Source organism: Neopelma chrysocephalum, unplaced genomic scaffold (assembly GCF_003984885.1).
Source record: "Neopelma chrysocephalum unplaced genomic scaffold, ASM398488v2 Primary Assembly neopelma1_24, whole genome shotgun sequence".
In the NCBI taxonomy this organism is placed as follows: Eukaryota; Metazoa; Chordata; class Aves; order Passeriformes; family Pipridae; genus Neopelma; species Neopelma chrysocephalum.
Window position 1 is genome coordinate 43,548,740 of NW_020897693.1, and position 25,366 is coordinate 43,574,105.

The 25,366-nt window shown below is 36.7% G+C and overlaps 1 protein-coding gene across 3 annotated transcripts in view; it reads left to right on the forward strand.

Annotated features, from left to right (window-relative positions):
- The first annotated feature begins 4,511 nt into the window (after positions 1-4,511).
- VRK1 (VRK serine/threonine kinase 1) overlaps positions 4,512-25,366 on the forward strand; it is a 35,778-nt gene continuing 14,923 nt past the window's right edge. For 2 of the 3 annotated variants that reach the window (XM_027673934.1, XM_027673936.1), the window contains exons 1-11: positions 4,512-4,622; positions 11,851-12,012; positions 13,504-13,559; positions 17,841-17,910; positions 18,303-18,390; positions 19,798-19,906; positions 20,046-20,138; positions 21,112-21,244; positions 22,507-22,627; positions 23,521-23,579; positions 24,397-24,575. In XM_027673934.1, coding sequence (XP_027529735.1) covers positions 11,856-12,012; positions 13,504-13,559; positions 17,841-17,910; positions 18,303-18,390; positions 19,798-19,906; positions 20,046-20,138; positions 21,112-21,244; positions 22,507-22,627; positions 23,521-23,579; positions 24,397-24,575 — 1,065 coding nt within the window. In that variant the 5' untranslated portion in view covers positions 4,512-4,622; positions 11,851-11,855. Of the gene's footprint in view, positions 4,627-11,850; positions 12,013-13,503; positions 13,560-17,840; positions 17,911-18,302; positions 18,391-19,797; positions 19,907-20,045; positions 20,139-21,111; positions 21,245-22,506; positions 22,628-23,520; positions 23,580-24,396; positions 24,576-25,366 lie in introns of all 3 variants that reach the window. The other variant, XM_027673935.1, reaches the window with a different exon arrangement.

Below are 25,366 nucleotides of genomic sequence, written 5' to 3' on the forward strand. Positions count from 1 at the left end.
TCTACTGAGGAAAATAGTGTGAAATGTGAATGGGAGGAAAAAAATAATTTTTTCCCTACTGTCAGCATATTCCCACTGCAGTATAACATGTAGATATGATGGGGAGCATAAATACCTTGTACACCACAGTAGGTGCACTGTGGGCAGGTGGTAACACAAAGCTACTGAGTCAAGAACTGCTTCTTGGAATGTGATCATACCACTGTTCCTTCTCAAACTGTTTATGAACTCTGACCACAAGATTTTTAGCAAAATTTTTTTGATCTAGCACTTCATGAAGACTGTAATTTGAAGCAAATACCATGGTGATTTTTAGGAACAGTAACCTTAATCTCTTCTCCCATCTGTGGTCCTCAAACCTCAGTTAGGACAGCTGAGTGTAGGCATATATACTCTTTTATCAAGCCTCTGTGGTGGCACAGTCTCCCCATTCATTTTGGAATTGTCTGTTGATTTTTTTTTTTTTTTACTTTTTGCTTTCTTTAAAGCCTTATGTGTAGTATGGCAAGGTGTTTGTGAAATTTATAAGTGCTTCTCTTATTTTGCAAACAAAAAAAAAGACTGCAGAACGGGAACACATCCTAGAGTTCTGAGACATTTAATTCTATAATCTTTGGAATAGAGGAAATGTGAAGAACATAACGTAAAAATACTACTGCATCATTTAATAACTTTTGAAATCCAAAGGTAATTTAATATTTTTTAATAAAAAAAATAAACAACAATCTTATGATGTTTCATGGCTCTAATTTTCAAGACCAAAATGTACTACTTTTACATTTCTTGATTGTTCCTTGCTTACTTGCATCTGTACGTGAAAAATATGTGCACATCTTCTGCTCCAATATGCTCTTCTGATATATTGCAGAACTTTAGCCCATGAATCACAGCCTGAAAAGCACTATGGTAAAGCAGAAATAAGCCTAACTGAAGTATAAAACACTGTCCCACTACCTGCAGATATTTGGTACTTTTTATCTGATGTTTTTACTGGAACTCTCACATTCATGCATTCCTGTGTTGCATTCTACTAAACCTTGTGGGAAGGCACTGAAACAACTCAAGAGATTTCACCTACTTTTCTGACCTTGTCTAACAATCCCCGAAAACTTTGAGAAAGTATTTTAATCAATTCATGCCTCAGACTTATTACTGTAGAATGAAATTGTGAGGATAAATAATTTGAAACTTTTAAACTTCTTCTTTTTCCTTTTTTTATTGTGAGGTAGGAGGATTCAAATATTCTTTCTACTATTTTGAGTGTTTTGAGGAACATTCTTAATATTCTTCTAGTAGTGGGGATGTAAATTGCATATCTTGTGGAATTGATGAGTACATATAGCTATCCTGAAAGAATAACCATTTATGAAATGGCTATTCTCCATTTATTATTGAGTTTCACAAAACTGAAAACTTTCTGAAAATTTTCAAGGTCATTCTAGGTAATTTTATGACATGCTGATTTTGAAGAATTTACACTGTAGTTTGATCACTATTTCTTCAGATGTTCTTGTCAAGCCACTTTCAAGATGTGATACTTTGTAACCCATTGCTAAATTATGTTTCCAACTTCTTATATACTGTAGTACACTATATACTGCATATTTACTACTACTTAAAAGTAGCATTTGAATTCTTCTTAGCAACTGTAACTGTAGTGCATACATAGATTTGATTGCCCATTTCATTTAAGATTAGAGATCTTTTTAAGTAAAAGATACAAAGGCCTCTCTTTGGTAAAGAACCAAACATGATTATCAAATTTAAAATAATTCTTAAAGCATGTTTGAGAGTTGCAGTCAGCATATTCCAGGAATATTCTTACTACCTATTACAGTGAAGGAGGATGCTGAGAAACCCATTCTATGCTTTTGATCATCCCCCTGTACTTGGCACTGGTGAGGCTGCACCTCTAATCCCATGTTCAGTTTTGGGTCTGTCACTGTAAGACACACATTGAGGTGCTGGAGCGTGTCCAGAGAAAGATAACAGAGCTGGTGAAGGGCCTGGAGCACAGTGATGAGAGGCTGCTGAGGGAGCTGGGCTTGTTTGGAGAAAAGGAGGTTCAGGGGGGACCTCATTGCTCTCTACAACTACCTGAAAGGAAGATGTAGACAGGTGGGGGGGTCTCTTCTCCCAAGTAACAAGCAACAGGGCAAGGTGAAGCAGCCTTAAATTGTGCCAGGGGAGGTTTAGATTGAATATTAGGAAATTTTTTTCAGTGAAAGGGTTGTCAAGCATTGGAACAGGCTGCCCAGGGAAGCATGGAGTCACTGTCTCTGGAGGTATTTAAAAGACTCGTAGATGTGGCACTTAAGGACATGGTTTAGCGGTGGACCTGGCAGTGTTAGGTTAACAGTGTTAGGCTGACAGATGGACTCAATGATCTTAAAGATCTTTTCCAACCTAAAAGATTCTATGATTCTATGATTGTTTGGTCAATACTTGCTTTTCTATGATCTAGACAAACCACTGACAGTATATAGGGAACGTGTGAGAAAAGTTGTGGCCACTCCAGGTTTGGTTAATACTTCAAGAATTTCCAGCTGTAGCTGTATTAACACAAATGCATATAGATTGGCTAAAAAAGCCCCATCTCTTTCATGTATGGAAATGTAACACATGAAAGTCTCTGCCCTGATAGTTTATTGGCAGAATTTTATGACTTTTTTAACAAGAAGTAGGACTGATATATTGAAACTGTTCCTTTTCCTTAAATCTGAACTGATTATTCTGGCTCATAAAGAAAAATCAGAGGCAGAACAAGGCCCATGTTTTATCTTCCTGCAAGAAAAATATTCTTTTTTTGACCAAACTTTTACATGGAATAGCAGAATTTACTTAGATCTCCATGGCCTCATTGTTAAGACTGTTTGCAGAATGACATCCTGAAGCTCAACTTTTCACTGGTGTTCTAATAATTTTTTTTGGAACTTGAAGCCTACATTCTATTAAATTTAAATGGGATTAATGTATAGAAATGTAATATTTAGTAAATTTCTCATTTTATTTTCTCTATCTGAATCTTAGAATGGTTTCATGATCCCAGTAATTCAATACTAAAGAGGATGGTGCTTCAAGTGAAACACTACCACATGTGGTAGTGTTTACTTCTTTCAAACACACTTTTGGTCTTTCCTATGAGCAATAATACCCTGGAACATTCAGAACAGTTCAATTCTTGAACATCTGCAGGACTACCTGGTATTTCTACATACATTTCTATTATTCTTAATTTAGACGAGGTTTTTTAAGGAAATCTATATAAGTACTGTCATGATGAACATACTATGGAATTATAGTTCTTTGTTTTAAGGTATTTAGTACTTCTAAAGTTGCAGCATGTGAAGGTGGTGGCTATGAAAACACAATACCGTTTTAAAGGTTTAAAACACCCAGGAAATTAACAAAACAAAACCACTGTCCTTTCATTTTTCTGCCTTATCCCCTAAATTCCCTGTTTTTGCATGCCTTTAATCTTCTATGCCTGTCTCCCACTTCACAGCTTGGCAGAAGGAAGTATGGGTGTGAAGACATTTGTACCTGACAATAAAAGAAGGAGGTGTAGATGTGGCACCTGTAGTGGTGAACCTGGCAGTGTTTAATGTTGGAACTGGATGATTTTAAAGGTCTTTTCCAACTTGAATGATTCTATGATTCTGTGTAGTGATACCAGGTGACAAATAGGTCAGCCCTGCTCCAAGAAGCAAGATTCCATGATTTGACTGGGACTGGGGTGGCTGGAGGGGTTGGGTTTGGCCAGGGCATCAGACACACGTGATGGAGAATCACTTCATGACTTTGGTCCTTGGAACCCCAGTGGCCTGTGTTTTGACCTGTCTCCTGGACAGGGGTTATTGTGACACAGTAAGTGACTCCACCACCTTGGAGTGGTGACTCTACTCCAAGGTGGTGGAGTCATTGTTGCTGAAGGTGTTTAAGGAAAGACTGGACATGACACTTAGTGCTAAGTTCTAGTCGACGTGGTGGTGTTCAGTCATAGCTTAGACTTGATGATCCGACGTCTTTTCCAAGTCAATTGATTCTGTGATTCTGTGGTATCAGCTGGACAAAGTCCTTCTTAAAATCATTGTGAATTAAAACACCGGGTTTCCTTATAACTTTCAAAAAAATTTCCACTGAGAGGGTTGTGAAGCACTGGAACAGGCTGGGCAGGGCAGTGACCGAGTCATCATCCCTGGGAGTGTTCAGTGAATGTGTGGATGTGGCACTTGGGGACATGGTTCAGTGGTGAACATGGTGGTGGTTCTGGATCGACGGTTGGACTTTTTCAACTCAAATAATTCTGCTTCTAAAAGACCTCAGCTCTTGGCCCATCGCGGGCGCTGTTCCTGCGGGGAAGTGTAGTCCATGATATCTTCGAGCGGCCATGGAAAGGGCGGTTTCGGACTACACTTCCCAGCAGGTATCGCGTCCAGGGCGGGGCGAGGGCTGGCGGCCCCTCGGGGCGGACCAATGGTGGCGGTCGATGCTGGGAGGTGGTGGTGGGCCGGGCGGGCCGGCGGGACCTCGCGCAGTGCGGGAATTTCGGACCGGGAGGAGGGAGCGGCGCCGGGCTCGGCGCGCGGGAGATACTTGAGACCAGCGGCTGCTTCTGCGGTGTAGGTTGTTTGTTTTGTTGTTGTTTTTTTTTTTTTTTTAAGAGGCGAGTTTTGGGGCGCTGTTTCGCTTCCACTTTGCCCTGCCGAGCGTCCCCCGCCCTGCTGGCGGGTCTTCCCGCGTCCCTGGCTGAGGAGGCCGGTGGTGCCGCCGGAGCCGCACCCTGTTCCTACTCCTCGCCTGCCTCCTGGGGTAGGGAAGGCGCCTTCCTTTCCCTCCCCCGTCCCAGCCCGTGGCGCCGGAGGATCTCCGTGGGCCGGCAGGGAGGGAGAGAAGGGGGGCAGGTGGGGCAGAGCTCCCTCGATTTCACCCTTGGGGTCTCCTGCTGCCCCTTCCCCGCCTGCCTGGGCTGTGGGCTCTAAACCTGCCTGCGGTCGCACCGGTCTAAGTTGCTTTCCTTCCTGTTTGTTTGTTTTTTTTAGCCCTAAGGCGAGGTGGGGAAGGCTGAGCACAAGCTGTGCTCAGTGACACTTAAAGGTTCGTCACCTTCAGAATCATCCCGGTGAGGCATCACCTTGGCTGGGAGGCGTTCCTGAGTTGTGCTTTGAACATAAATTGTTTATTTATTTTTTTAGATACAGGCCTACAAATAACAAAAATCTGCGATTTTAGGATCAGGACAGGCCTGTTGTGTAAGAATTGGGCTAAGCTGGTTTCTGTCTGTCAGTGGTCGTGGTTTCTTTTCACTTCCTATTTTCTCGCCATTTGCCTTCCTTGTTTAAGACTGAAGCAGTCACAGGCAGGGTGAACCCTGTTGTTCTCTTTGTTTCTCGATTTGTACTCAAGAACTAATAAAATAAAAATAAAAGCTTTTGTTAATTCATAGGGAATCCATAGGCCCTTTTTATCACTAACAAAAATACCAAAGCTGTTGTGAAGTTCCTGTAACTATTACTGTGTCAAAAGGCATGTGTCTTCCTCTGTAGGAATAAGGTGTCCATTTAATTCTTGGGGATAATCCCCAAGTGAGGTAAGATTCCTAATGAATTTCAGAGCTATTGATTTTTATGCAGTGGGCCAAATGATCAAAAAGCCTTTAAGTGTCTCACTCACATGTGTTAGGTATTTGCAGTTGGTTTGGTGGTGAGGTGATTGGAGTGACAGATGAGTTGGTACCTTACAAGGCTCAGTGGTTTTTATTGCAATAACTGAGAAACGTTCAGGATTTTGAGAATAACCTTAAATAGTGTTCAGAAGAAGGTAAAGTATTTTTGAGAAGACAATTTAAAATTAGTATCACAGTAATTCCTCTTGTAAATTACTGTTTCCTACCTCTGAACAAGCTGCATTTTGGAATTCTAAGCCATCTTGGTTTGTTTAGAAAAAGAAAGGAAAAAAGGTGTTTATTTGGTCCAGTATGGTGCTGATGTGATGAAATGCTTCTCAGTGATAGTGGTCCACCAGTGGCATTTATTCATTTTGTCTAAAGAGACTTTTTTTTTTTATTTCTTGGGCATAGAACCCTAGTGCCTCTTCTTCCGTAAGTGCCATTAATTGTCAGGTGTCTTAATCATAAGGAAATTAGATTATAGAGGTTTTCACAGGAGAAACACAGTGATAGACCAGTCACAGAATACCTGATTTATGCAAGAAAGTCTTTTTCACTGTCTACCTCACTTGGTGTGACAAGCCACTGACACTTCAGTTATTGTTTTGTGTGGTCCCTCCTGTGAAACAGTTCTACAGTATTCAGAAACCTTAAACTGTTGTGTTCTTTCTTTCCCACTCCTTGAGCAAAAATTTGGTTTTGTTTTCTCCTTGTCTTAATTTATTTTTTTTTTCAAAGCGGGCTTAAATTTCTTGCTATGATTGATGAACAGTGTTAATGACGCATAGATTTCAAGGCCTTACTGTGGGACTACCTACTCTTGAAGAGGAGCACAAGTCCCCAGCATGCCTTCTCTGGGCTGAGAATGAAAATAGGTTCTACTAAGATAAACAACTGTAAAAATGACAGTTTCCAGAGAATAAAAGAGGAGGATGAGGAAGAAACCAGTCTGACTTGACACACAGCAGAAACACTTCTTTCAAAATAAATTTGTTTTATATTCTTTTCAGAGTTTTATTGATAATGGATGCCAGCAAGAATTGAGAAGTGGCTATTCATATTTATTCAAAGAGTTCAAGTATCTCTCAAGTAGCAGCCATTGCAGACAGCATTTGTAAAGATAACACCACTGATATGCAGACAATTTTGTATCAATAGTGCTATCTCAAGTACAGTGTATTCTGTTTCTTCCAAGATGTTTTATTAGGGAGGAGAATAAGAACCTTTGTAGTAGTAAGAGGCTTTTGGAGAGAGTTTACACAAATAGACTTCTGTTATTCACACTTCTTAGTAGCAAAATCTTTGTTTTGAGCACATTGTAGCCACATAAAATGCTGCTGTTTACAATCACATACCTTGAAAATTGTTCTTGTCAGGCACCTTAGCTAAGTAGGGGCAGGTCTGATACTTGAATGATAGCACAGTACTTGACATCCATGGCACTGTTTCCAAGGACTTTACCATGATTGCAGACACTAATGAATCAAGCTTCACAATACCTGTGGGATAGAAGATATTTCTGTTTATTGATGGGAAGAAGTAATTGAGATGTTTTAGTTTAAGATGTTTTTTTCTTTGCTTGGAGGAGTGGCGGTGGTAAATTTTTAAAGGTGATTTTAGGGAGAAGTAGATGACTTTATTCCAGTTGTGCAATCTATGGTAGGCAGCTCTGTGTCATGTTTGTGGGTTCATAAGTTTCCTGACAAACCCCCGGTGTCTGCTGCATTGTGAATTGAAAAGCACATAGAATTACAGAATTTGCACTAAAATGTCATTATCTTTTTTCATGATTTTTATATTTTTTTTCCTAGCTCTGTATTTTCACATAGAAAATTTTTGCAGTTTCCAGGTGTCTTTGGTTTCAAGCAGTAGAGGATACATGAATGCATTTATCCACAGAAATGTGAAAGCATGCGCAGCCATTGCTAAAATGTATCCTTGGATAACAGCTTTTTTTGCAAAAGAGTCCTCAGTATTGTGCATGCTGCCCATTGCAAGCGATCACTGTTTGGCACCTATGGCCTACTGATAGCTTGACCAACTTGTAAGTAGGCACAGTGCCATCCTAACAGATGGGTGTGAATATAGACAGCCAAGAAACCATGTCTGTGTATCTAGTGTATTTGTTAAGGGCAGGGTTCCCAGCTGGGGACGTTCAAACTTATGTCCATTTTGAATTTTTGCATTTATGTATAAAGGGAAGTTGTCATTAATGGATTTTTAAAAAAAATAAATACCTTTGGGCATACAATTATTGACCATGTTGAACAAAATGAGGGGTGTGTATGGAAGAGGGAGGTACCAGCTCTTCCTTTCATACCCTTGAGGAGCTATTTTAAGTAAACTTAATTCCCCTTTAAGTGAGGCTGCTATCAAGAGTCTCGCTGTGACTGTCAGAGATGTGAAGCATATCAGTAGGTTTGTTTCAGGGGCCTACCAACCTTATTGTAAAAGAGGCCATGAAATCTTCTATTATGGGCAGCAATCTGTCCAGCATTCAAGCACCTAAGTGCACCTGTCCAAGTCTAGACAGAAATATTTGTAGTAACTCAGAGGTCAAGGGGTGCAGTCCTTCAAGCCCTCTTCATGTCTCTTATATCGACAAGATATTGGCAATAAATTGCCTCTTAGCTTGAGGACAGTGTGCTCATTTTGGATACGCTTTGGTATCCTTTAGATTACAGTGAGTGTGATCTTTTCCCACATGTGAGTCATTAGGCAACACTACTGATTTTTGCACTTTTTCTCCTTATCTGAGTCAGCCTTGGGGCTCCAGACTTCTGGTTTATTATTCCATTACCACTTCTAATGATTTTAGTCCTTTATTTTAATCCATTTCCTGATGTGGATGTCCTGAGAAGCTGGTTAAAGGTCTGCAGTGATCTTTTTAGCCTGCTCTTATAAGTGATATCAACGTGTAGCCATTTCTGCCACTCTGTTCCTTCTGGCACTTTGACACCATTGTTTTCTCATTGGTATGGTCTTATCTGAGCTGGTTGGAATTGCACGTTGTGCTTGAAAGTCTCATTTTTCTCTGTAGAAAATCTGGAGAAAGGATCTTCCTCTAAGACAGTAGAGTATGTATCAGCTTGAAGATAAAAAAGAGATGAAGGAATGTAGGGAGAAGTTTCTTGAAGACTGTGGATAAAGCTGTGAAGTTAGTCTTGAAATGTAAGTGTAAAATGTGTCTTGATTGTAGGGAAGAATGTTACTGTGCAGAAGTGGAAATATGGAAAGGTAATGCAGAATTTAAACATCCTATTTTGTGATAATGAGGAAGCTTGTGCAATGTAGGTGTTGATAAATACCAGTCTCTTCCTGTGATGTGAATTTTTAATTTTATTTTGTCGAAGTTACTCTTTTAACCAGAGTAGTTATTCAGATGTGGTTCTATGACACAAAGATACTTCCCAGATTAATAATGACTCTGAAAAAACAGAACTTCAGCATAGAATGATGCACCTTCTTTTCTGAATTTGTTTCTGTATTGAATGACTGGTGTCTGCAGACTGCTTTCTGCCAGAGTCCACTACTGTCTGACCAGATTCTTTTAGTTCTTCCATGTATGAAGGATGCACTATTTAATGTCAAATTTACTTATTTGAAGATAGTTGGTGCAATATGGGATTTCCGATTTAGGAGACTAATACAAAATATACTAAAAACAATACAATTTTAAGTTACACTTGACAAATTACAGCAATGGCAATACACAGTTCAGTCACAATACTGATGTGATTCTCAATCCTGGTCTCTATAATATGTTCACTCTCATGATTCCGATGTCCCCAGTCGCAGGGAAGGAATATGTGGATTGCAACCAGCTCAAGCCCATTGTTCTCTTCAAAGTTCTTTTGCTAGTTATTTAGTTTTTGTGTGCATATGTTGGACTGAGCCTCCTATTTACTCCCCCCCACACTGGCCAGGCTAACTCTGGAAGACTTTTACACCTCCATTTGATCCACTTAACAATTTTAAGCTCCACTCAACTGTTTTCCTAAAACAAAGGCCACCCATCAGCCCCCTTTGTGATGAGCTCAAGTGCATTATTGCCAGAGCTCCTTGGGCATATCACCATTTTCCATCTCCACGTAGTATTTTATCCACTGTTGGGCTTTATTCTGTCACACTTCATCTCTAGGGGTTTGGTCAATCACAGTTGCAGACTTGAGTATTAGGGGACGGAATAACATTTTCAGGAAACTTGACGGTTATTCTTGCATTTAATAAGTAGAGAAATGTTTATGGGCTACCCTCTTCAGATGTTAGTTGGATGACAGACATTATTTGAGGAAGAAAATTTCCTGAAGATACTACCCAGTCAGAAGAGTCTTATAGAAGGGCGAGTGCTTTTGGAACAGCTGTTATAGTTATGCAGTTTTCTTTTTGGGAAATTAAAATAAGTTCTAAAGGAACATTAGAACTGGAAGAGGAAAACTGATGTTAAATAACTGATATTAAGGTTATTGTATTGAGGAGCTAGACTAATAGGAAATAGGTATTTTGCTATCCAGAAACTTCCTGAGTTGTGTATTAATATTTCTTTCTGCTTCCAGCAAAATCATAAAATCCCACCAGTCAGAATGGTATCTTTTAGAAAATAACTGTGACTCTACATGATTTTTATCTGCATAAGATAGAGGGAAAGATCACTTCTTTATAAAACAATTCACGTAGAGACACCCAGCGCACTCTTTGCCATGTCATGGCTACATATTCAGTAAGTTCTTTTGCTGCAGCAAAATCTGACTGGTAAAAACTCACAAGGTTTATTTGCTCAAAATAAAGCCTTCTGCTGAGAAGGACTTTGGGGTGATGGTGGATGAAAAGCTGGACATGAGCGGTCAAGTAGCTCAGAAAGCCAATTGTATCCTGTGCTGTATCAAAAACAGCATGGCCAGCAGGTCCAGAGAGGGAATTCTGCCCTTCTGCTCTGTTTTGGTGAGACCCTTCCTGGACTGCTGCATCCAGGTCTAGGCTCCTCAGCACAGGAAGGACATGCACCTATTGGAGCGAGTCCAGAGGACACCCACAAAGATGATTAGAGGGATTGAACACTTCTATTAGGATAGGCTGAGAGAGTTGGGATTATTAAGCCTGGGAAAGAGAAGGCTCTGGGAAGACCTTGTTGCAGCCTTTTAGTACTTGAAGGGGGCCTATAAGAAGATGGGAACAAACTTTTTAGCAGGGCCTATTGTGACAGGACAAGGGGTAATGGTTTTCAACTGAAAAAGGGTAGTTTTAGATTTGATAGGAGAGAGAAATTTTTACAATGAGGCTGGTGAAACAGTGGAACAGGTTGCCCAGAGGGGTGGTAGATGCATGAAAACATTCAAGTTCGGATTGGATAGGGCTCTGAACAACTTGATCTGGTTGAAGATGTCCCTGCTCATTGCAGAAGGACTAGATGACATTTAAAAGCTTCCCTCGAATTCAAACTGTTCCAAGATTCTATGATTCTGTTCTGCAGAAAGATGCGTGTTCCAGTAGGCTGTTAGGTTATATCTGGAAATACTACTTATCTGACACCTGAGGTTGGGGGAAGGAAACAGTTATACTTTTATTCTTAAGATCTCCACATAGGTAGTTATGTACTAGTTTTTTGATGACCCACTCAATGCTGCCCTGTAAACAATAAGCAGACCTTGATTCTTGTTGCTTGCAGTTATATAGGAGAAAAAAATAATTAACTGTTTGGATAGCTTTTTTTAATTTTTTTTTTGTGTTTTTTTTACAGCTAAGAGGAGTTCCTTACATTATTACTGAAGACTTGGAATTTTTCAATATTCAAGTTTAACTCCAAGAAAACTGAGATTTATTTCATTAGTTTACTTTTTTTCAAGTTTTTACCACGTGTGATTGGTTGTGATTGATTGAATATGCTAGATTCTGATATTTTTTTAGCATGTATTACACAAGGTCTTCTAATAGGTTTCTTTTGTGAAGATTTTCGCTGTCAAATTTTTTTGTGATGCCTGGAAAAATTTGTTTTTTTTCACTTAGAATTCATGCCAATGAAACTGCTTACTGCATTTCTTGTAAGGTATCTTTGTAGTAACATATTATAACTTAAACAACCTATACTTTTTCATGCTTCTAACAGATTTCTACATAAAACAAATAGGATCAGCATGTAACCTATGCTTTTTTTTAATTTTTCCTTCCCTTTTCTCTCTCTCCAGGGAAAATGCCATATAATAAGAAGACTGCTGGAAAAAGAGTCCCTGCAAAAAGGAAACTTGCTGAAGTGTTTGCTCTCGGGGAGGTTCTAGCAGATACATCAAGAAAAGAATGGAAATTAGGTGTCCCTATAGGGCAGGGAGGCTTTGGACGCCTATACCTTGGTAAGTGTAGTTATCTTTGATAATGCTTTAAAATGGAGAGTGAGATGTTTATCCTTATTCAAAACAATGAAATGTTGACTCTAAATTAAAAATACAAAGTGTCTTCATGTGATCTTTACTAGAACCTTAGCTTGGATCATGGTGTTAGAAGAAGATGACAGGACTAAAGAAAAAGTAATTTTCCAGTGGTAGTTCCTTCTTTTTTTAAACCAAAATCTTTATTACTTTTTAGCCATGGAAAAGGTAGTTTGGTATTTATTTAAATTTGATTTTTGGTCTGACTGAAATGTTGGATTTTTGCATGATTGTCTTTATAATGACAAATTCTGACCTGAAGCTGTCTGAGTATGTTCTGTGGAGGCTACTGATCAGCCAGTATTTGGGCTGGTTTTGATTTTGGGGTTACTTTGATTTTTTCATTGCCTTGTGAACTTCTGACATGTCATATACTTTTTTTTAATGTAACTAATGTTCAAAACAAATCAAAATTTTGGACTTAATAGTTTAAACCGTCAGTACAGTTCTTGTTTTGCAATGCTGTTACTGAATACAAGGGAAATTTCTTAAAGTGAATAGTGTTCCCTACTTAGTATCTCTTGAACAGATGCACAGATAAGAGAGGTCTTGAGACTATCTCCTTGATTGCCCCAGTCATTTTTCAAACATTTTTGAACGGATGAAAGTTAATGTGATTGCTATAATATGGTCTTCCTCATCTTGGTGAAAAAGTTGCACTGAATTCATACCGAGTTGGAAAACAACAACAAAAAATCTGTCCTGCTTTTAAAATGAACAGACTGCAGCATAAATGGGTTAAGAAGAAAAACAGGACCAGCGTGTGGCTTCTTGCCAGAGAAGCTTTCAATTACTTACTCAGCCTTGCTCAATGAGCTACTAAATTTACTGGAGTTCCAACTCATTCAAATTGTGTAGTTCTTCATGTTACGAATTCCTGCTTTGTGGAAGCCAAAGCATGCTCTCTGCTTCCCCATCATTTGCACAAGGCTGTGACCCTGACTGTTCTTGTACTTCGTGCTTGCCTAACTTGATGTCCTTCATACCTGTATCTTCTGTCACGAATATCAACAGCTTATTGCCAACAGAAAGTCACTTCTGGATACATGACATGGCAACTCAGTAGAGAGAATTTATTTTTCATCTTTGTGTTCACAAATGCATTATGTTTATCAGAGTCCTAGAAAACAAAAGAAATAATATTGACTAGGGAAAAGTTACTGGATAGTAAAAAATAATTCCTTTATTTAGTAAACTGCCTATTCTCCTCAAACAGAAGGTAGAATGCAAGACCATACCCATATACAGTAGCCTTGCCATATAGAGTAGTTCTCTTACCAATGCTAAGGTACTGGTCTGTGTTCATGTCAGTACTTAATTACTTTGTCATGTGTTTGTCCATGCTGCATAGCAAATAAGTGTGTGCTTTGTGACAGTTTGCTCTCCTCCTACTAATGAAAGCTTCTTTTTTAACAGCTGATGTTAATTCTTCAAAGTCGGTTGGCAGTGATGCCCCTTATGTTGCAAAAGTGGTAAGAGAGCATTTGAATCTTCACAACCTGAAAATATTTGTTCTAGAATAGCATGTGTAATTCAAAACATCTTCTGAAAATAATGCAATTGCTGTTTAAAATAAAAGTGTGGTGATACAGAGGAATGCAGGTGAGAATTGGGACTCCTGTGTATGACGAACTTCATAGTGGAACATCAGTGTAGTTGAGAAAGATTCATGAAATGGATCATATTCTGTTTCATTTGCTTCCTATAAACAGCCCAGATATCACCAAAGGAATGAAATCTGTCTAGCTTTTGGAGAATTTCTGTGATTCAGCAGTGAGTCTGTGTGAACTGTTGCTTACCACTGGATGTTGGTAAACTGACAGATGGCTTGGGAATAGAAAAAGCAAAACCTTGATTCCCAAGGTCTCCACAGATACAAAGTCCTTTAAATGTTTTATCATAAACCACATACCTGTTCTAATTTCTATTGAATTAAAATAGCATTGACACATAATTTTTTTAACCTAATGATTAGAGAGAAGAAAAAGAATTGTTGATAGCTCATTTTTAGCCCTCTGTGGCAAATCAGCGGATTCTTTTTATAGCTTGAAATTTTCTTATGTTTTTAGTCTTAAAAAAAGACTTATTTCATTTGGTTTAGCTCTTTCTCTTCCTAAGGTAAAAAGTATTTTTCTTATATTTTTCCAGAGTATTTGGTATAGATCCTACTATTGTATATGATTCCTGGTAAAGTCTTAGTAAAAAAAACAGGGAATATGGGAATAGCCATAGTAGATCCAGACCCTTGATTATCTTGGTGGCGCTTCTGTTCCTGGGACAAAAACAAATACCAGAAACCTGTACAAGACAACTTGACAGTGTAAAAGATTAGTTTTTCAGCATAGTTCAGAACTGCACTGTTCTAACATTTTATTTATTAAACTATATGATGATACTGAAATGCTTTGCTGAAGTAGCTGGCCACATTTTAAATACGTTAATACTTTTAACATTTGTTCCTGAAACTAAAAGATCAGGTTAAATTAGAATAAAATACATTTTAGTTAATATGTGCCTTTAATCTTGATATTTACCTCTGCTGACTAAAGGGAAATTCTAGAGTACTGGTTTTAAAACTGTTCAGACGCCCCAAGGTGCAGTTTGTGATGACCCGAAATGTTGTCCCTTGCTGAAGAAAGCACCATGCTTACCATGCAAATGTCAGACTGCCACACTTTCAACATCAGCCTGCTGCTGCTGCCTTAGGTGTTGTGGACAGGAATTCTGCGCAGACCAGGAACCCCAGCCTGCAGCTGGCAGCTTCAGTATGTTCAGCCTGTGCTGTTGAGGGCAGGGGTGTCCATCATGCAGGAACTGTGGCCTGTTTCAGAGGCAGATAACAGACAGTGAGACCATCAGCAGTGGCTTGCCTGTAAGAGGCAGTGGCTACTAATTGCTGGCTCCTGTTGAGTTTGGACTGATCAGGAAGCAGAGCGCCATTTAACCTTGATGGAAGAATTTGGTTTGACTTGCTTGGAAAATCATCAGATATGCATTAATTTATGCTGTGTGTAATTGCTATCCCCCTCTTTCCCTGAGTTTGAAACCTGTCCATCTGCTTCTCTTCTCCACGTTAGCCTCTGAATATAGGAGTTGCCCCAACTTTTTGGGTTGCCTTTATGCTAGATTCACTTTGCTGCAGCATTTTGTAAATACTTCCATTGCTAATATCCCAGATGGCTACTCACTTCTAATTTATCTTTTATAATTTTGTCTTTATGGCAATAAAGAGTAGCCCCAGTCTTTGAGCTAGCCTCACAAATGACCCATAACATATTATGTCTCTACAGTCTAGTATAACACAACTACGGATAAGAGCCCATTTTCTGATGCCTGGGTGGTTGCTAGTTGATCCATCAGCTAAGCAAAGTGGTTAGCAGCTTTGAACAATTATTAGTGTTTAACAAAATATGTGCTTCTATAGTAATGTTCTTCAAATTAAGCTATTAAAGCAGGATGGAAATTGGCTTAGTCTTTGACATATCCTCATAGTATTGATGTCTCAACAGTATGAAATGAATCACAGCTTTTATTAAAAAAAGAAATGCTTTTTAACATGTGGACCTTTCAGATGTCATTGTTCAGGAGTGGATGCAGAGTTTAATTACACTTCATTAAATTTCTGACTGAAAAAGATCAGAATTCTTAAAGTACTACTTGAAATTTGTTGGGTGTCGACATGTACTCCATAATTGCTTTCATTACGATATCTTTTTGAATAAGGCATTAATTTCAATTGTGTAAGTCATGTGTTTAGAATGATCCTGGGCATAAATCTGTAGAAGTTTGGGAACTAGTGTAGCAAATAATGGACATAATTGTATGAGCTTTTTTAGCATATCTTATGCATTTATTTGTCTGTATGTAGAATTAATGTTATTGTGGGAAAACACCTTCGTAGTCAACCTGAAGAACTATTTTGTGGTTAAATCATTTATCCATTCCCTCAAGTATGAAAAGGTAGCAGATATTCAGCATTTGCTCTGACTAGAGAAAGATATATCTCTTTTTCAGCACTGCGACATAATTTTTTGTGGCATAATTTATTTATAGATAAATATTGTAAGAATTTTTAACACAGTTTTTCACTGTATTTTAGTGACAAAATAACATTCAAACCTGTGTAATCTGAATAAAAATTATATATAAGATAATTTATATTCTAATTAAAATAGAGTATTAATGGATTATGCTGCACAGAAACAAGTGAATGGGTCAAATAACGTCTGCTTGAGATAACTGCAGTGTAGGAATTTAGCTATTTGTCGCTTTTGGTCTGCTTATGTAATCTCTGTATTGCTATTTTGTTGTCCATTGTGTATAAATAAAAATCTGTGTGTGTGTTGATCAGTTAGTCAAGCTGGTTTCGGTTTTGTTATTTTTTTTCTTGTTCCTGGCTGAAGTCTGACTGTTGGTCCCACAAAGAGGGGCCAGAAAACTGTTGTCTCGGCTCCATTGTTTATCAATATAGTAGACAGTGAGGTGGAGATAGGTGGTAGGTTTGTAATCAAGGGTCCAGGCTTGGGAGTGGTGCCCAGTCTGATCTCTGCTCTCATTCTGACCTGTCTGCCTGACTTTGCCCCTGCTCCCAGACATCAGTGTGTGCTGCAGCCCACGGTCATCGGCGTCTTTGATCTCTTTACATTGCTACCTTAATGTCAGACAGCAGTAAACCTCTATTAGCTGCGTGCTATAGTCTGCCCCTTAGCAATTTTCTGGATCATTGCATCTGCATTTAAAAGTTAAAAGTTAAAATTAAAACTGTTAAAAATTGACGTGTATCTTAAAACTTCTCTTAATATCATGTGATTGTATTATTTCTGGGTTTCTTTGCCAGTAACTGCATACGTGTTGTTATTTCTTAAGTGTACCTGTTCCAAAACAGGTATTTTCACTGAGATAGAATGAATGTGGACTTATGTGAGTAACTAGACTAAAATATATTGCTTAAGCTCATCTCAAAATCAATCACTCAAAAAATTACAAGAGTTGAAATCACCATTTTTTTCTGTACCAAGTTGTGGAAATGTAGTGTCAAAGTACTTGCCCATTTGCTATTTTTGCAGTATTTCAAAGCTTTGGTGTTTTCATACAAATTTCTCCCTTGAACTTTACTTGTTAATGTGGTTCCCATAGATTTGTCCCTTGAAAATGGAACTGAAATACCTTATGTTCTGTTAAATACAAGATAGGCTCTGAAGTCAAAACAGGTATAGTTCTTATAATTTAGTTTAAGACAAATTTTGAAATCCTCTGTAATTTTTGTCTCTGTCAACTAACGTGTGAAGGGAACAAAATGCCTTATGTTCAGCAACAATTTAACTTTTGTTAAGATTTTTTTCATCAAGTCGTTACAGGTGTTATTTTAAGATCACTAATGGCTACTGCAATTGATGCAATCCAGCTTTAATCTGGAAAATCTGAGATAATGAGTGTTGTTTAATGTTCTCTGCTAAACTTTGCCAATTATTGGTAATATTTCTATACATTTCAGTTAATTTGTTATTCTTTAGTCTTTCATTATGGGACAGTATTCTTTGATACCCTTACTGTTAAGCAATTTATAATAAAAATAACTTTTTAGAGCTAAACTTCTTTTATAAAAAGGAGATATTCAGTTGAGTTTATCAGCACTGGGTAGAGCATTTGAGGGAGAATATGTTTTTATAGAGTGAATGTTATGTTTTGTGAGCTTTTAATAATTATTAGACACTAACACAGCAGTTTTTAACCAATTTTAAATTGTCTTAAAGGAACCCAGCCAGAATGGACCTCTTTTTACTGAGTTAAAGTTCTACATGCGAGCTGCTAAGCCAGATGAAAGTAAGCAGTCTATTAAAATATTTTTAATGAACTACAAGCATTTAGGAAAATAGAGCCCATAGGAGTAAGGTCAAACTTTAAGGGAATCTCTTTAGGTAATTTTCAAAATTATTTTTAAATTATTGACATCTAATTCAGACATATAGTAAATTAGAGATTTTTGGTAAGAAGTTCTATATAGTTCTGTCGATGGTGTTGTCTAAATTGAAACTTGAGTTACATCTTTGTCCCTACAATGAATATGTTGTTAACTTTCCAGTATACTTTGCGTACATGTTTCCACAAAATAAGCAGCTCACAGGTATGCAGAAACTGTAAGCAATGTGACTACTCCCTTTTTATGTAGGTCTACTGATGCAAATTCATGAACTTTACTTTATTTGTGTTTTCAGTTCAGAAGTGGACTAAGTCCCATAAACTGAAATATTTAGGTGTACCAAGATATTGGGGTTCTGGCTTGCATGAAAAAAATGGAAACAGGTGAATATATCTTTTGTTGACATATATTGGAATTTATTTAATCCACAACCACTATCCCTTTTAACCTAATTTACTTTATAAGGTGTATTTCCCACTGGCCTTTGTGTTGTTCGCTTTTGCTACAAAGTTTCATGTTCATGGCAGGGTGTGTTTAGGGATTATATGAATAGATACATTTTATCTGTATTCTGTTTTTTACTCCTATTTGTGTCTATTATATTCTTTCTAGTTTAGTTTTCATTTGTTGCAAGCATTGTTGTACTACAGTGATGCTTTATATGTATATGTGGTTTAGAAGCTTTTTATATTTTAATTAAAACAAAGTCAACTTCTAATGTGCAAGTCCTTGAATAATATGACTACCTTTAAAGTTTTTCTTGTGTCCACTTAAAGTATTTTCACTCACAAATATTAGGGACTTAGTGCTCTCTCAAATCTATTTTATTTTCCCTAGGGATAGGTTTGTTGCTTTTTTTTTTGCTTAATCTGTGAGCTAGAATAATTGCTCGTCTCACGTTAAATTTGTTTTAACTCTAGGGATAGTTTTTAGTATTGTTCCCTGTCATGAAGGGTTTTTGTTACTTGGTCTTTAATGTTAATGCCTGTTTATGTAATAGCACTTGTTTCCTAGTGGGCTTTCTCTAAACATCTGTGCTGCAAAGGAGTTTTAGTACTTCTCTGGCAATTTAGAGTAGGTCAGGCTTCTCTGTGTGGATCACTGCATAGGGCAGTCAGTATGTATTCCTTAGTATATCAGAAATATCAGTGTTTCAGTAGGTCCTCAACTGTAAAACTAATTAATGTAAAAACAACATTAATTTTGTGAGGTAAAAATGAATACAGCAATTTTTTGTTTTTATCTCGCAAATAAATGTGTCTTTGCATTCAGTGTTTAATGTGTGAATTTCTTTAATATAACCACTATGAATTTTTACAGTTCTTACACCAGTTTGACTATTGCAGTGAATATCAGAACACTTTTGGCAGCTGGAGGTTTTTATGGTTAATAATAGGTTAAAAAGTTTGCAATAGATTTCAGTAAATGAACATTTTAAGTAACTATGTTGAGTCACTTAAGTGATTTATAAAGTAAGGAATGTATTTTTGTAAGTAATTGATGCTTGGTTTAGTGAGTTACAATAGGATGTTTTCTTCTGTGAGTATTTGTTACTGTGTTGCATAACTAGAATAAAGAGCAGTTCTCTTGATGGACAAGCTTTTGACTAGCTGATGTAAAAAAGGGTAAGAATTGATGTTCAGCATTAAAAAAATAGTCAAGTATTTCCCACAATTACTTTTGAGAGAATCAGTAATTTGTACAGTTAACACACAGATAAAATACTTTGCTAAGTGCAATTCAGTAACTTTGCTGTTTGGTGTTTTTTTTTTTTCTGCCCTTGAATTCAGTTATCGATTTATGATAATGGACCGATTTGGCAGGGATCTTCAGAAGATGTATGAAGAGAATGCAAAGCAATTTTCCCGTAAAACTGTACTACAATTAGGCCTGAGAATAGTAAGTTTAAAAATTACATTATATTTTCGCAGTCTGTCTTCCCTGTGCAAGTCTCAGTTCAGTCCCACTTTTGTGCTGAGTCCAGGTCCTCTGCTGGGAGGACCTGGGTACTGCATTTACATGACTTTTGTTTTGTTAGCTTGATATTCTGGAATACATCCATGAGCATGAATATGTGCATGGAGACATCAAGGCCGCAAACCTCCTTCTGAGTTACAAGAACCCTAATCAGGTATTTCTGATGCATTTTATTCCTCATGTTTTAAACCTTCTATTTGACAACACATGAAAGTGCTTTGAACCTGTGAAATCTAGCAGAAGCTCATTTTTAAGAATGTATATGGTAACATTATTTCTGCTTGACATTTATATCTAGTTAATATTCTATGATTTTTTAATGCATTTTACTGGACAGTTATCAATTGACTGTTTGGCCTAAATAATATTCTAGAGAAATTCTCGAGATTAAAAAAAAATTGACTCACAAATAGGTATTTGCAGGTGGAAGCCTAAAATTATATAGCACCCTGGTAAATTATGTTTGCCTGTCTGCATTGTTACCTCATTCCTTTGTTCAAGAAATCCATCAGATAAGTGTTCTGTTACTTGGAAAAATTGGTCTTTAAAGTGTTTATTGTTCCACTTGATTTATGGAAGTCTTTCATTTTTCTGCATTTTTAACTCTCTTTGCTATTCAAACAATGCGTATTAGAGTTTCAGAATTATGTATGTGTTCTTGCCCAAATGTTTTAGCTTGTGAAAGATGTAAAATAATTTCAGTTCTCTTAGAGTAACTGTGGTGTTAGTGAGTAGTAGTATGTAGTATTGTTCAAATGAGACAGCTGACTTTATAGAGGGTAGCACAGTAAGTGCATTTATAACTTTACGGACATTTTTTCCTTTTTTGCTTGTTTTTTTTTTTTTAATTTAATTTTACTGGTAATAACTGACTATTTTACTTTACTTGGCTTCTGCATCAACAAGAAATGGCTTCCAGATCAGACTGCTATATGAAAAAATAATAGAACTTATCTGGCATATTGTTTTCAAATCACAGAATCACTGATAATCATTTAAAGTTGAAGAATCACCATTTTTAATACTTTTTAAGAAGTTATGAGAATGATAGGGAGTTGCATTTATTATTTGCATATTTTTTGTATTTATGGTTCTTTAACCTTGGAATTCTTTGTGGAAATTACTAGGTGTACTTGGTGGATTACGGACTTGCCTACCGATACTGCCCTGAAGGAGTTCACAAAGTATATAAAGAAGATCCAAAAAGGTGTCATGATGGAACTATTGAATATACCAGTATTGATGCACATAAGGGTGTGGGTAAGGATGTGAAACTCTTCTCAGCGATAGGCATTTGTATATCCTTTTTTTATAAATACAAAAGACTTTTAAAAACTCAGTGCAGCAAATAAACAAACCAGGTTTCTGAATCTATAAAGATGTTTTTCTTATTTTTCTTTTCTTCCCTATGGATTATGCTGGCCTTTTTTTTTCCAATTCACTAACTTTTACTTACTGTATTTTTAATGTAACTTTCTTAACTAGAGTTCCTTAATTTATAAAGACTGTTAAGATGTTTAACGTATTGCTTTTTACTAACTAAGTAGAAGTGGAATAGTGCTTATGAGGTCTTGATAAAAGATAGGGCCTGTTTTCAGAAGAAAAATAGTTTCTGTTTTCATTGTGGAAATATTCTTGTTTTTAAGTCAATAGTTAGAATTTTTTTTAACAAAACTTCACTTAATTAATCATACCTATTGTCACTGAACATCAAAAGGTAAGAAGTGAGAAAAGGTTGAACATGGAAAGTACAGGTCTATGTCTGATTGAATGTTGAGGATTTATAGTGAACACTAATTTCATTTTCTTAATTCTTAAATTTTGCTTTATTAGCATAAAGGTGTGTTCCGCAAAAATGAAAGTTGTTGAAAATGATTATTTATTTTAGGATGAACTGTTGCATCTATGCTTAAAGCTGAACATGAGCAAAGATGACTTGATTTGCCTTATACTTCTGGTGTATTCTGTGGTCAATGTACATGTGGGTTGTTTTGGGTTTTTTTATTTTTGGGTGTTTTTTCTTGTGAAGGCTTAGAGATCTGATCTCTTACTGTCCTCTGTTCAGTTTTCAGGCCACATAAAATAATTCAGCATTGTAGAATATTTTTTTCAGGAGGTGGGGGTTCAGCACTATTACCTTTTTATAGAAGAAGGGAAGCAAAAACTGTTTTGAACAGAAAGTCAATCACTTTGCTAACTTGTTCTATTTTTTTCCACAATTTGACTACTTAAAAAGCTTCCCAAATTGGGATAAGTGCAGCATGTCATGTTTTTGAATAGAAGAAAGAGATTGATAAAGGACTTGAAAATGAAGTTATCCTTCTAGATGTAGGAATAATATTTTTTCCTTCCTAACTTTTATGCTAAAATAAAGAAATAAGTAACAGATACAGTAGTGTTACATTTTTAGCATTGACTTTCTATTGTCTTAGCATATTTACAAATTTTTACTGTTGTTAAACTGTGTGTGCTTTATTAGTTGATGTAATGGTTGGTTTTTTTATGTGTGGATATGTATTTAGCACCATCGAGACGTGGTGATCTGGAGATCTTGGGTTACTGCATGATTCATTGGCTTAGTGGCCATCTACCTTGGGAAGATAATTTGAAAGATCCAAATTTTGTCAGAGACTCAAAAATCAGGTGAGAAAACTACTTGTTTTCTTTCACTTTTGAAAATGAAAATGTCTTACTGTAGAAATGCTTTATACTTTAGGTATGTTCCCTTTTGGTGAGTAGGCTATTTTGTATACCCTCCAATTTCCCTTCATCATGTCTCCTGTATCCTTGACTTGTAATTACACTTCACTTGTACTGTTCTACTGTCTTCTTTTGCATGTGTGAGATGCTTATTTTTCCACCACAGTATTGTCACTTTAGAATACTGCCACCAAAAATCACTCTTAACAGAATGCATGTAACCATTAGTCCTGCTTTACAAGTGTGGAGTATGAGTAGCCTTTATAGCACCATACGCTGAAGTCAGTGGCAGAGATGGAAGCTAAAGGGGAATCCTAAATGTCTTTTAGCATCATTCCACCTAGAGCACTGTTACTGTGGGATTTTTAAATTATTTTTCATTTTGTCCCCCAGCCTCACTGTTAACATTCCTTCATCTTCCCCTCAGCCCCAAACAACCTTCTCATGTCAGGTATTTAATATGAAGGGAACTGTCCCAGCACAGCAGTTTCAGTCTCATTAACAAGTATTTGTCATTTGGCTTCCTTAGCATTGGTATGTAAGGGTTTAAAATGGACCGGTTCTTTTTCTTCAGTCTTCTACTTGCTTACTTTTATAAGAATCAAAAACTGTTGAACAAAAACTTACTGTATTTCAGGTAGCCCATCTGTCATTTGTCAGGTTCTCAAATGTACTGCACACCTAAAAATGTCCATACTACGTCATACCAAAGACTTATGTAGTAGTCTTTCCTGCGTCTTACAGTGGCCCAAGCTGGGTACTTAGAAAGTTTATCAGAACAGGGCAAGATTAAAAATTCAAAAGAAACAGTAGTTTTGAATAATTTTGTTTTTCAGATGTAGAGATAATATTTCCATTTTAATGGACAAATGCTTTCCTGAGAAAAATAAACCAGGTAAGAGGAGTTATTTTTAAATACTTGTTTACTGAAGTTTGTACCTATTTTTCTTCTTCCTTTCAGTCAGGAACAACAGTGGCATGAGTTAGAATGTTGCTTAAGAGAAGTTTAGGCTCTTCCTTTTGGGTGTAGTTGTATGAACTGCAGACACTGCATTGCTTCTAGCTGAGGACAGTATTAATCGCAAACATGGAATGTGTAAATTGATTTTTCACAACTGAATTTTAGAGCGAAAATTAAAAAGTAGTGCAAACTTGAAGTATAGATTGTTCCTATTTGGCATTGGTGATTTGCTGAGTACATTAAAAAAACCAAACCCTAACTCTATCCTAATATTTAGTTATTTCCAGCTATTCCTGGTGATCAGAAGAGTTTTCTCTGTCAAGTGTGACTTGCCTGTTTTTAGAGTGGTCTAATGTTTCATGTATTATTTAATATATGTTTCAGCCTTGAACTGATTAAGTTCTGAGATAACATTGAATTTACTTTTCCACATTTTTATGTATAGATGTAAGAAATACCATGTAAACAAGCATTCATTGGTGAAGATTGGCCTATTATACTTTTTTATGACTGACTCTTCATTGCAATGAACAGGTGAAAAACAGTGATGCTGTCATCACTGGGTAATGAACCTTGGCATAATTTTTTTCTAAAACATGTTGTAGTAAAGACACAATTATTAGGAGTTTATAAATAAACATTTCAAAAATAGCATAAGTAAGTGCTTGCATAATTTCTGTCTCTTTTGTGGTAAAAGCAAATGATCAAAATGTTTTCAAATAGAAATTAATTGGAGGTGCCATTTCTTTAGATGAAATAGCCAAATATATGGAAAAGGTGAAGCTACTGAGCTATGAAGAGAAACCTGTTTATCAGCATTTCCGAGAAATACTTCTGCAAGGTCTCAAAGCCATCGGGCAAAAAGATGATGGAGTACTTGACTTCGGCTTGTCAGAGAATGGAGACTTTCAAACAAATCCCATACAAAAGGTTTTACTCTAAAAATTCTTGTCAGCTTTTATTGCATTTTGTTGAGCTAAGTAAAAGTTAGAGTGGTGTTGGAAGTAGGTGCCGTGACTTCATCCAGTAGGAAAGAATTAAATAATGAAATGTTTAAGTCCTAGTCACGCGCATTATTTCTCTAACTCAACTTCACTAATTGATATTAAAACTTTAAGCAGAATGAAATTTGTAGGTGTACTTTCATAATAGATAGTACCTTGGGCAACAACATTTGTATATCAAAATATAATGACATTTGAATAGATGAACATTTGGCTAATTTACTTATTTCTTTAAAATAAACTCCAGATGGATCAAAGTACATGTAAGGTAAAATTGGTCTAGTATTTGTTTCATATTAGTTTCCTTTCTGTGACTAGTTCAAAGCTTAGTTTTAAGTATACAATTTTATGCCAAGTACTGGATTTTGGAATTCACATATTGAATTTACCATGATCTAATATGTTATTTTTGAGTCTTAACTATGTTCCTAGGCCATGGGTATTTTATTCTTTGTATTTAAGAAGCCTTAAACTCTGGATTTGAATTCCCATTTGAATACGGCATTAGGAAGTTTTTAAGCTTTAGGGAAAGTGTATGTTAAAATGGCTTCTAACAATAATCTGGTCAGATAATGGGACAATAAATATTATTTCGTACTTCAAACTGCATTTATTAGTTCTTTATTTACATTTGTTAATAGCAGGTGGGTAGTTTCTTGGTTCCTTTAGTATGAACCAGGGAACTGAGAATACAGGGTAATAGTACGAGAATGTTGC